General features: G+C 33.6%; 1 protein-coding gene, 1 non-coding gene and 1 pseudogene across 2 annotated transcripts; 2 read left to right on the forward strand and 1 right to left on the reverse strand.

The window, feature by feature from the left end:
* Positions 1 to 75: 75 nt before the first annotated feature.
* LOC120203998 lies at positions 76 to 9,460 on the reverse strand (annotated as a pseudogene).
* TRNAP-AGG lies at positions 6,679 to 6,750 on the forward strand. The gene has a single exon. It is a non-coding gene; the product is annotated as a tRNA-Pro (tRNA).
* Positions 9,211 to 11,795, forward strand: LOC120204166 (probable sugar phosphate/phosphate translocator At3g11320). The gene is made up of 4 exons (XM_039204274.1): positions 9,211 to 9,980; positions 10,587 to 10,690; positions 10,814 to 11,042; positions 11,436 to 11,795. Exons 1-4 carry the CDS (start codon positions 9,540 to 9,542, stop codon positions 11,580 to 11,582), a joined length of 921 nt encoding a protein of 306 aa, XP_039060205.1. The 5' UTR covers positions 9,211 to 9,539; the 3' UTR covers positions 11,583 to 11,795.
* Positions 11,796 to 11,877: the final 82 nt, after the last annotated feature.

Genomic DNA, 11,877 nt, shown 5'->3' on the forward strand with positions numbered 1-11,877 from the left:
TTTGTTGGATTAGTCTAAAACATGTTTCAAAAACAATAATTCATTTGCTCATCAACGTTTTGCCAATTTCGAAATTCATAACTGAAGGTGTTTACCTAAACTAGCAACCCCTCGAAAAAAACCGACACTTCGGAAGCCTAATGCAGGCGGGTTGAGGACCGTGGAGAAGTTGCCTCGCTCGGTAAACAAAATGAATCCATGTTCTATCTGTTACATGAACATGACATAGGGAGATTCAGCATCATTTCTTGATTAATCTCAAGACATCGCCGACGAGATGCAAGGAACCAGTGTCGAGGACATAATCAATCAGAAAAGGGAAATTACAAACCCAAGAGGAACAAAGGAGGGTCATAAGCATTAAAAGAAAAAGTTACAACCGAACCACGACATGAATACTTCAACAAGACCCGATAAAACAGGTATAAATGGGGTATGCCTATAGTCAAGTTTTTGCTGAATTCTCCCTACCAATGTTTAAAATATTGAGCATGTACGTGTCGGGGACACATATCCGAAATGTCCAACGTTCATCGATTAGATACTCATTCGAGTCAAAGAAAAGAGGATACAACTTTTAAAATATTAAGACTAGCAAATCGGTGGCTCGATTCATGCATAACCCTACATGTTCTAAAAGCCTACGAGGTACACTTTCAACAACTATAGAAACAAGGTTGAAATCCGTAAAGTACTCTAAAGTACCATAGCTAGGAAATCAACCTGAAGTATTCTAACCTTGTTATATACAAAAGGCAGGTAAACATTGACGACCATGAGCTTATAATCTCAAGAATTACCTGAAACCGAACAAATCGGTCCTTCTGGGAAGTATCCCTGAGCCATTTAATAGCGGATGGTAGAGAAGAAAAGACAGACTGTTTTTACAACACCTAACGCTTATTCCTGTGTCGTCTTTCACTTCTTCAATAACTTGATCGGTGTTACTGGCCTCCCCTCCTAGCATTTGCAGAAAACCATCGTCTTAAACAAAACCGGACAAAAGCACCCATGATTAAGCACCATGTCTCTTATTACTTTGCACATTTTGCGATGATCATTATTAAAATCAATTCACTCAAATGATGCAGATAATGGAACTTTAATCCAAGGGAAGTAAATCCCGTTAGATATAAACTATGAATTTTTTTTGATAAGAAAAAACTATGAATTTTGAAAAATAAGAAGAATGTGTGGCATGTATTAGGTGGATACCTTTATCATTCTGCAGAAGGTTTTCCCACACTCTTTGAAGAGCAAATTGCCATGACAAATCAACTTGAGGATCGACTGTAGGTAAAGTATTTGAACCAACCTTGTGATACACTGATATGTTCGGCACAAAGAGAGCCTTCCTGAAACGGACACCTGAAATGATGATTAACAGATAGTAAAGAACATAATATATAAATTTCTTTGTCCGAGCAAGCATCCTGCCATCCCCTTGACATGAAATGTGAAGTTTCTTCGTGTCAAGATGAATCTTACCTTTTATTCAATGCAAAGAAGAATATAAACCTATCTCGCTATTATCTATGTCACTCTGAATCTTAGTTTTTCTTACAGTAACCGTTTTTGACATCCATATACGACATATATTCAGACATGGGTATGGAGATATAATCCTCCAAGTATATGGATTAAAGCACTTGAACATAATCATTCCTCTAGAAATACCCTTTTTTCATGAACCTCAAATGCATTTATCATGCTTTCCATCACATGGATATAAAATTCTAACTAAAGCAATTACCATGGCTGGAACATGTCCTCATCAAGCGCGGCAGAAGCAATTGAGTTTTATAAACTCAATCATCAAACTGATGAGTTCCGAAGCTTTCTGAAAACCCAATACCCTCCAAGGTTAAGATTATCCTTAGTACTATTAACTCATAAGCAACATACAAGTCAGCACCATACTCTGCGTGTTTGATGGATTCTTTTGACTTGCTAAAATAGAAAAGCTTGAATAGCGGATATAATGAGACCAAATGTGTAAATTATGAGATTATCATCAACATTCAAGACCACTTATGTCCGTAAGGATGAAGTACTCTCTTTTACGTTTAAGTTCTAAACACCGGAAATTATTGTGGAACGAAGTAGGGTACTCTACCTGGGCAGTATCCTTCAATCTTTCATCCGATTGCTGTTGTGCCTCAGAATTCTGGTTTGATTGGTGATTGTCATCCCTTGTGCAAAGAGAAAACCACCTCGCACAAGCTTCCATGCTTTCAGGACTGTGAGCTCCATCCAAATAAAAAATCAGATTTTCAATGTCAGGAAATTGATCACGGACAATCTGAGCCTGCCCTTGCAAACTAGCTGTTGTTAAGCCCTTAATAAAGGGTTCAGGTAATGGACCCTATTCCAAGGAAATAAACAACTTCTAAGCAAACAGTATAGTTAGAATGCAGACAAAGAAAGCCTCTAATAAATAGAACCCACTGTTTGATTGAAATTGCTGATAGGATGACCAGTCCTCTGAAGCCAAGCAGTACACAGTGCGACAGCAAGACCAGCATTTAAATATTGATGTTCACCTTCAAGTGCAAGCTTCATACCATTCAGCGAACTTGCATCAATTGGATGCGCCACTTGAAGGTTTACCTGTGAAGAACATAATAATCTTCAGATTAGCATAACTAATGTCCTTTAGAACAAGGCAAAATCCAGAATTTGAATACAAGTTGAGTCATTCAACTTCGAAGCTTTCTCTTCAAGCACCTGCATTGCCTCATCAGGTTGAGGTACGGTAAATGCCGGTATCTCACGCTGCAGTAGAAAAGGTCGATTTAAATTATGTCACAACACAGAAACAGACTCTTATCATATGCTTTAAATCGATATAGTTCTAAAAGTAAAAGCACCTTAAATATACCAGCCTTCTCCCCAGCAATTTCTCCCAGAGTGTTTCCTGTTTATGGTCATCCAGAAAAGAAAAGAATGCAAAATCTTTAGCATTAACTATTTCTCACAGCTCAGAAAGTTGGTACAGAGGGACCCTAAGCAGATTCCATACTTTAAATTGAGGAAGCGGATAGACAACAAAATATTTGACCTGATGCAACTTAAACTACTTGGTACCAGTTTAAGACCAGCACAATCAGCACACCCAATACCGGTACAGTATTGAGACAACACTAAAGCAAGTCTAACAATACTGTCACTTCAAGTGCTCCGGATAATGAAACCTCACAGATGTAATGAAAATATGGTTGCCAACATGAGGTTAAAAAAAGCATTGATATTATGAATTTACTGCATGATGTTAAAGTAATGCAATACAAATTAAAATGCTTCTTTGTTTCTCATAGATCTTATTCAGCAATTTCAAAAAACTATCAAGGGGTCTGTCATTTATATTACGTTATTAACTACAATACACTTATGAGAAATTTGTTTTAGGCCATTTTTTAGCGATTAACTGATGTAATATATATATATATAACACTAACCAAGAATCTCCATGTGGTCATATCCAAGGGAAGATACACCACACACAATGGGTGCTTGAACCTAAAAAATAACACATATTGACAAAAAAATAGAACAAGATATGCACTAACATTATATTTCAGCACTACGCAGGCCACAAATTATACGCTCTGATTGGCAGACATCTAGCGTATTCGATAACTAAATTAGGGAACATACCACATTAGTTGCATCAAACCTTCCACCCAAACCAACTTCCAGAATAGGCGAATAGCAACATCAACCTGCATGTATAATTTAAAGGCAATATTTATTTTTGCTTCACTAGCAGAGGATGCTCATGAAATGGAAGAAGCAACAGGGGGGAAACAGCTTCAAATAGAAGGATCATAACACACATCAAACCTTCTCTGCGGCAAAAATCTTAAAGGCAAGCAAGGCCAGGAAGCGAAAGTATGTAGGCATTGGTACATCATCACTGGTGTTTTCCTGCAAATCAATGAAAAGAAAGGTCAACGGGACTAAACACATTGTTCAAGCGAAAAGCCAAAATGAAAGCTAATACTGTTAGTTCAATGATAAATATGGGACTGATTAGAGAAAATATATTGCAGATGACGCTGTTTCAAGTTGTCAAAGGCAGATAGTCTAGTCTTGTGTTTGTTTTCACTGTTTCACCTCTTCAAACCTCTTATGTATGCGCCGCGCAGATCACGCGTAACATTAGGCTTCGCAGACCGTTTGTTTTTTAGAAGATAGAAACTATGCGCGAGTTTCTTGGTGCAGACATGGTTTTATGTCTTCAAAGTTCTTCAAACCTCTTCAAAAATAATTATAAAATATGGTTATTTATTAAAATAATTTTAAATAATTTAATAAAGTAATTTATTTTAAAATAATTTATTTTAAAATATTTTTTTATAAAATAATTTATTTTAAAATAATTTATTATAAAATATGGATTGATTTATTTTAAAATAATTTATTTTAAATAATTTATTAGTATGGATTGATTTATTTTAAAATATAGATTGATTAATTTTAAATAATTTATTAATATGAATTGATTTATTTTAAAATTTGAATTGATTTATTTTAAAATATAGATTGATTTATTATTGTAGTTGTATGTATTGATTTATTTTAAATAATTTATTAGTATGGATTGATTTATTTTAAAATATGGATTGGTTTATTTTAAATAATTTATTAGTATGGATTGATTTATTTTAAAATATGGATTGATTTATTATTGTAGTTGTATGGATTGATTTATTTTAGATAATTTATTAGTATGGATTGATTTATTTTAAATAATTTATTATTATAGTTGTATGGATTATTTAAATTTCAATATTATAAAATTAAAATTATTAAATATCAATATTGCAAAACTCTTTTAAGTTTAAAAAATCAGTTTATTTATATTTCAGTTCATTTTAGCAGTCTGCAGACGTTAAAAAACAAACAGTCTTCTTTTTGCAGACTGCAGACTTTTGGTCCACCTCTTCCGCTGCAGATGCCTACAGATGTGGTCCGTAGACTGCACACCTTTTACCTCTGTAAAAACAAACACCACCTAGGTAAGTTGACGTGTACTATTCAGGTTTGTTTGAAGTGCTACACAATTCAATTCTTATTCTTTCTACTAGGTAAAGCGCGGTGCAGGGGGCGCGCCTTCCTGTAAAGGATGTTAGATCAGGAAATATAATCTGAACGGTGCCTGATCGGAAATATTTAATGGAAAATGTGATTTTTCGGGATAAACGCCATTGTTTGTCAACTAACAATTTTTATCCAATAGAAATTATTTTGACAAAAAAAAAATAAAACATTAAAGATTAAAATGCTTAAAAAAAAAAGACTAAAGTGATCATTTAGACAAACGATAAGGCACATTTTATAATTATCCCTTTGAACAAGTGGATCAAACTTTAACTATACATGTACCTATAGGCTATAGGACTTAATTTTATTAACACTTTTGCACATAGTTTTTAGAATCGGATCGGTTAGCGAATCGGTCATGTTACTGGTTCATTAGTTCAATCGGTCGAATCGGTTCGACCGGTCGGAAGAACCGAACGACGTCATAATTATTTAAAAAATTAAATAAAAATACCAAAAATATTTAATAAAAAATAATTTTTTATATCACTAGTCATATTCAAAGCAAGTCATAACATATATAAGTTAAAAACCATAAAATCAAGTGAAACAAAATAATTCAAATTAACTACAACATAATATTTAAGGTAAAACATATTAAATAATAAATATAATTATATAACTTTAATCAAAAAAATAAATTTGGGACTAAAAAAATCATAACAAAATGATATTGTTTGGTTTAATTTTAAAAAAAAAAACAATCCCACATGGCTAAGAAACATAGAAGAGCATCCCAACTAACTTCTATAAATAATAGAGATAATTTGACATTCAAAATCATGGAGCCTTTTGGTGAGCATTGAGTGAATTATTCTTTCACTTCAATCAAGCTCGAATTTTAGGCTTCAATTGAGCTTTTAATTTTTTTTTTGAGTTCAAGCCTTTTCGAATTCAAGTTTCAATATTATATTTCGAGTTCGAGTTGAACTTTATAATTTTTAGCTCGTGAGTTCGAGTTGAGTTGAGTTTACTTTTAAAGTTTTCAAGTTCGAGTCGAGCTTAGCAATACTCGAGTTCGACTTGGCTCGTTTAACAAACGACGTCGTTTGGTTTAATTAAAAAAAAAAAAACAAAATTGGCGGTTTTTTCCGGTTTTCAGCCGGTCCGGTTTGAACGGTTTAGCGGTTCCGACCGGTTCACTAGTAACGGTTCAACCAGTGTAGATTGAACCGAACTAGATAGCGGTTCCCGATTAAGCCGGTCCGATCCGATTTTCAAAATACTGCTTTTGCACGTCATAACTAAGTTGATCATACGATAATAGGTTTAAACTTATTCTGTGCATGTATTTTAAATATGTTTCACATAAAGTTTAAATTGGCATAATATTAATATTTGATCATACAACAGTACACTTTTGCACATCATATCTAAGTTGATCATACAAGATTAAATTGACACGATATTAATATTTGAAGTTTTGATTAAAACATTTTGAAGTTTAGAGATTTATTTATAACCTAGACAACAATTGAGTGACATTTAGCACAATTAATCCTAAATAAATCTTAAAAAGGGAATTAATGAGTTAATGAATTATATTTCATAAAAATAAACTTTTATCAAGGAGGGCATTTGGTCTAGTGGTGTGATTCTCGCTTAGGGTGCGAGAGGTCCTGAGTTCAATTCTCGGAATGCCCCTTTCTTTTTGTTCAATTATGTTTCAGTCCCTCTACTTTAAATTCCATAAGTTTAGTCCCTTCACTCTTTTAATTTAAACGATTGAGGTCTAATAGATAAACTGCTATAAAAGGGATAGGCTCTTTTGATATAGAAGCTGCTTCAACTGAAGTACAGGAACGTGTTAAAAATATAACCAAGTCATACAGACCAGTAATTTACTACAACAAATTTGTGTGTTATCAACTCATACACTATCTGTTTGACTACCTTATGTCTTTGCTTTCGGATCGACTCCGAGATAGTTAGCCGAAACCCTCTTCGCACCAATTCGACAGCAACGACACTCGTTGCTGTTGCTGCTCTTCTCGAGAAAAGGGGTTCTTTCCCCCCTTGCAGGGCCGATCCACGCCGCAGCCGGTGAAAAGCTTGCAGGGCTGTTGCCCTGCTTGAGAAAATGAGTTCCTTCACCCCTTTTGCATCCAATATGGGATTGAATCCTTTTTGCACATGCTTACACTAATTGTAGTACGTATGATCCGATCCGATGACAACCTTCTGGATTTCTTCGTTTAAGTCGTCTACATATAGAAAATCGTCAATTCGTCCCACGATGTCGTATGTCGGACATCCCGATGTCTGTATAACATTCAGGACCAGAACGAAGAAGCTTTTGGCGAAACCGAACATTTTCCGAAAAAGGTTTCGAAGTTCAAACCATGTTGCACTGGATACATGGTCTTCTTCTTTCTGCAAGATTAATACCAGAAACACTTCGACTTTCCATGGAAAATAAGAAATAAAGTCAAAGGGAGCAGCCGTATCATTTTGTATGAACCAATCTTTGAGTTTACCCACTTAATTAAAATGATATATATACATATATATATATATACACACACACACACACCAATGTTAAAACCTTATATTCATGTATATAGAACTAAATGTCATATATGATTTTGAAAAAAATTAAAAATTTAAGTACCAAAACAGATTAAAATTGATAGTTTAGATACTGTACGCATAATTTACCCTTGACAATAATACTGATGTGGTATTTTTATTATTATTTTTCAATTTTTCAAGTTTATTTTCTCTTTTTTAGTAACAGTTCAAATATTGTTTTTAATATCTTTATTAATTTTAATATCATATCTTATTATTTTCGAAAATAATTTCCTTACAATTAGTACGGCACCTACTATTTAAAAAATAGTTACGAGTTCTTTAAAGCTATGTCTATTCTTATTATTCCTTTGTATCACAACAATTTTAATTTTTTATATAAATTTAAAATAATAATCTTTTTTAAAAATATATCGTATTTAATATGTTCATAAATCAAGATTATATTATATATATATATATATTATTTTAGCATTGACAGGACAATTTAAAAATAAAAATAGCGGAATTCAAAATAAAATGTATCGTGGTGAAATCACTGTCTTAGAAACAAATACGCCCCGGATGTGTGTAATCGCTCGCTGCCTTAGGCGGGTGTCCCCTGAGGTTAACACGGTCGCTTCGAGGATTAATCTATGTATTATGTATAAATTGCAAATTTAATTTATGAATTTTAATTTGATTATTTTTAGTCCTCATACTTTTAAATTTTTAAAATTTTAATTCTGACCTAAATAATAATTCTATTAAGTCTACGTAATTTATAACTTTAATTCATGTTTTTAATATATCATTTTATGTTTTTATAATTTAATTTAATCATATTATTGATAGTTTTTTTGGGTCAAATAGTAAGTTTTTATATACAGCCGATTTTTCAGATAGTATTTAACTCGACAGAATTTTAAGATCTAAAATTCACATGACTAAAAAATAATTAAATTGAAATATATTAAATTTATAATTTATACATAATATAAAAATTAATACAAAATTAACCCACATAAATAAAGGGTAAAGTACACAAATGGTCCTTCGGTTATAAGGGGTTGCTTTATTATATCCATTGACTACTAAAAGTTATAAAATGATCTCCGACTATAGCGTGTTGCTTTATTGAGTCTCTCGACTATTAAAAGTTACAAAATGGTCACCCGATTATTCATATGTTCCAAACTCTTTATTTCTTGTTAACAAATTGATGACAACTCAAATTGGACGTTAGCTTGTTAACTAAGTAACGATAGTGATTTAAAATTTTGGGATCATATTTTATCATATCACAATCAACAGTTTAACATTCAACTTCGACTATCATCAATATTTTAACAGAAAATGACGAGTTCGAAACATATGAATAGTCGAGTGATCATTTTATAATTTTTAATAGTCAAAAAATTCAACAAAATAATACACTATAATCAAGTGACCATTTGTAACCTTTAATAATTAATGACCCAATAAAATAGCATCCTATAGTTGTGGACCATTTATGTACTTTACCCACACAAAAATAACGCGTTTACTTCATCAATTATAAAATTAGCTTCTCTTCGTTTTCTCGGTGAAATTTGCAGAGAGGCAGCCATAGTTATTATCATAACGTAGAAGCTTTACTTCTTCTTTTTCATTTTCTTAAGTTATTTTTTTTAATTTTCCCTTCTCTTTGGGATTCATTGCTATTATAATGAGAAACGTGAATCAGATCCATGGAAGCTAACTCCATCGAATCATCTCTAAAAACCCCATTTTCCACATCAAAAACACCCATAATTCCCCAAACTCCACTCAGATCCACCTTCTTATAGCCCCCAAATTCCATTTCCACTCAAAACCCAGTTTTTCTATCACCCAAATTAAGATACCCAGATCTTCAAAACCCCTCCAAAAAAGAAAACACAATGAAAAACCAATCGAAATTCTTCACGATCGGGCTAGTATCAGCCTGGTACTCGTCCAACATAGGTGTATTGTTGTTAAACAAGTATTTACTAAGCAATTACGGCTTCAAATACCCAATCTTCTTAACCATGTGTCACATGACAGCTTGTTCTCTGTTAAGCTACATAGCGATTGCATGGATGAAGATGGTCCCAATGCAAACGATTCGATCTAGGCTTCAGTTCTTCAAGATCTCGGCTTTGAGTTTAGTGTTTTGTGTGTCGGTGGTGTTTGGGAACATCTCTTTGAGGTATTTGCCGGTTAGTTTCAATCAGGCTGTCGGTGCTACGACGCCGTTCTTCACCGCCGTCTTCGCTTACTTGATGACGTTGAAGAGGGAAGCATGGCTTACTTATATTACGCTTGTTCCTGTTGTTACTGGTGTCATCTTTGCCAGTGGGGTATGCATTTTGTTCCTATTTTTATCAATCTTTTAGTGTAAAGTTTTGGAAATTGGTTTTGCTTCATTTTTGTTTGTTTGTTTTTAAATCTAACCATATTTGTATTTGAATACATTCCTATATCCGACTCACACCCGACTCCGAGTAACTTAGTGTGAAAATAACTAATTCTTTTAGCTCAATTTGGATGTTTTTCAATGGTAATGGCCATGATTTGTGGATTAGCTTTTCTGTTCTCTTGGTTTCAAATGATTCTTTGTATAAACTATTTCCTCATTTGCTCATGCATTTCACATTTTAGATATGTTTTGATTGTAGCATTAAGAAGTGCATAGTCTAAGTGTTATGTTCGACAAGTGATGTTCGATTTTTTTAGAAGTTTTCGTGAGGGTCCGTAGAGGATGGTGGACATTGATGCTTCTAAAATGAAGAATCGGAGAAATATAGCTGGAATTCGCCCCTTTTATTGATTTGAAAACCTTCAACTTCGTGTATATTTTATCAATTTTAATCATGTTCTGCACTATTCACTATGTATTATTTCACTTTCTTAATTTGCTTTCCAGTTCTTATTTTTGTTTTACATCATTTGTTCAATGGCCAAAGGGAGAACCGAGTTTCCATCTGTTCGGGTTTATTATGTGCATTTCGGCTACAGCTGCACGAGCTCTCAAGTCAGTTTTACAAGGAATTTTGCTTTCGTCCGAAGGGTGAGGAGATTTTTGCTTTGCTTCTGCTTCTGCTTCTATGGTTGATGAAATAATTTTCTATATTTTCGCTTTAATTCGGACGCTAGAAACTGGCGCTGAAAATTTGTTGTAATTTTATTTTAGAGAGAAGCTGAATTCCATGAACCTCCTCCTCTACATGGCTCCGATAGCTGTTGTATTTCTACTTCCGGCAACACTCATGATGGAGGAGAATGTGGTTGGTATCACCCTTGCTCTTGCCCGTGATGATGTCAAGATCATTTGGTATCTACTATTCAATTCAGCGTTAGCATATTTTGTGAATTTGACCAACTTTCTGGTCACAAAACACACCAGCGCCCTAACTTTGCAGGTACGCAACGCATCAGAATAGTATGAATTTAGTATGTTTAGTTTGCATCTCGTCTTCCGGAAATGAGTATAGATTCTTTAAATCTTTTATACGGAATGACATAAACTCCAGTACACTTTTTTCGATCATTCGAACAAGATAGTGATTTTGATGGTCTTTGATGATCATATGATAGTATCCACCTTTTAGTTGCTTATTACCAGCATAGTTTACTTATCAAACAAGAAAGTAATTGTGAAGGTTTTGTTTGCTCTGAACTCGTAAAATTATGAATAACACCCATCGTTTAGCTGTTTATGAAACCGAAGTAGTTCCTATGAGAGTTGCTTCTTTATCAAGTTTTCATAGGAACAACCGATGCACAGTATGGGTACTGAGATGTTGGTCCTGCAGGTTCTAGGAAATGCAAAAGGAGCTGTAGCTGTGGTGGTTTCAATTCTGATTTTTAGAAATCCCGTCTCTGTTACCGGAATGCTCGGCTATACACTCACAGTTTTCGGGGTTATACTCTATAGTGAAGCCAAGAAACGAAGCAAATGAGGCGCCATTTATGTGCATGATAGTCATATATGTCGGTTCCTTCAGCGAAATGACGTCGACAATGTTTAGAGGCAAAGTTTCAGTCATATGGTAGGCATACAATGCTGCGATTTTGCGCCATAGATATTCATTTACCCCTAGAAGTATGGGAAACTGGTTTTTCTTTTGTATCGGCAATAGCTTTGGGATTTTAGTAAAAGAAAATTAGAGGAAATACCACTTTATGTTCATTCTTTTAAGAAAACAGATTGTGTAGAATTAAAATTCTTTCATGAAGATACAATTCTATTGTTTG

The sequence above is a fragment of the Hibiscus syriacus genome, unplaced genomic scaffold (assembly GCF_006381635.1).
Source record: "Hibiscus syriacus cultivar Baekdansim isolate YM2019G1 unplaced genomic scaffold, ASM638163v2 tig00010533_pilon, whole genome shotgun sequence".
In the NCBI taxonomy this organism is placed as follows: domain Eukaryota; kingdom Viridiplantae; phylum Streptophyta; class Magnoliopsida; order Malvales; family Malvaceae; genus Hibiscus; species Hibiscus syriacus.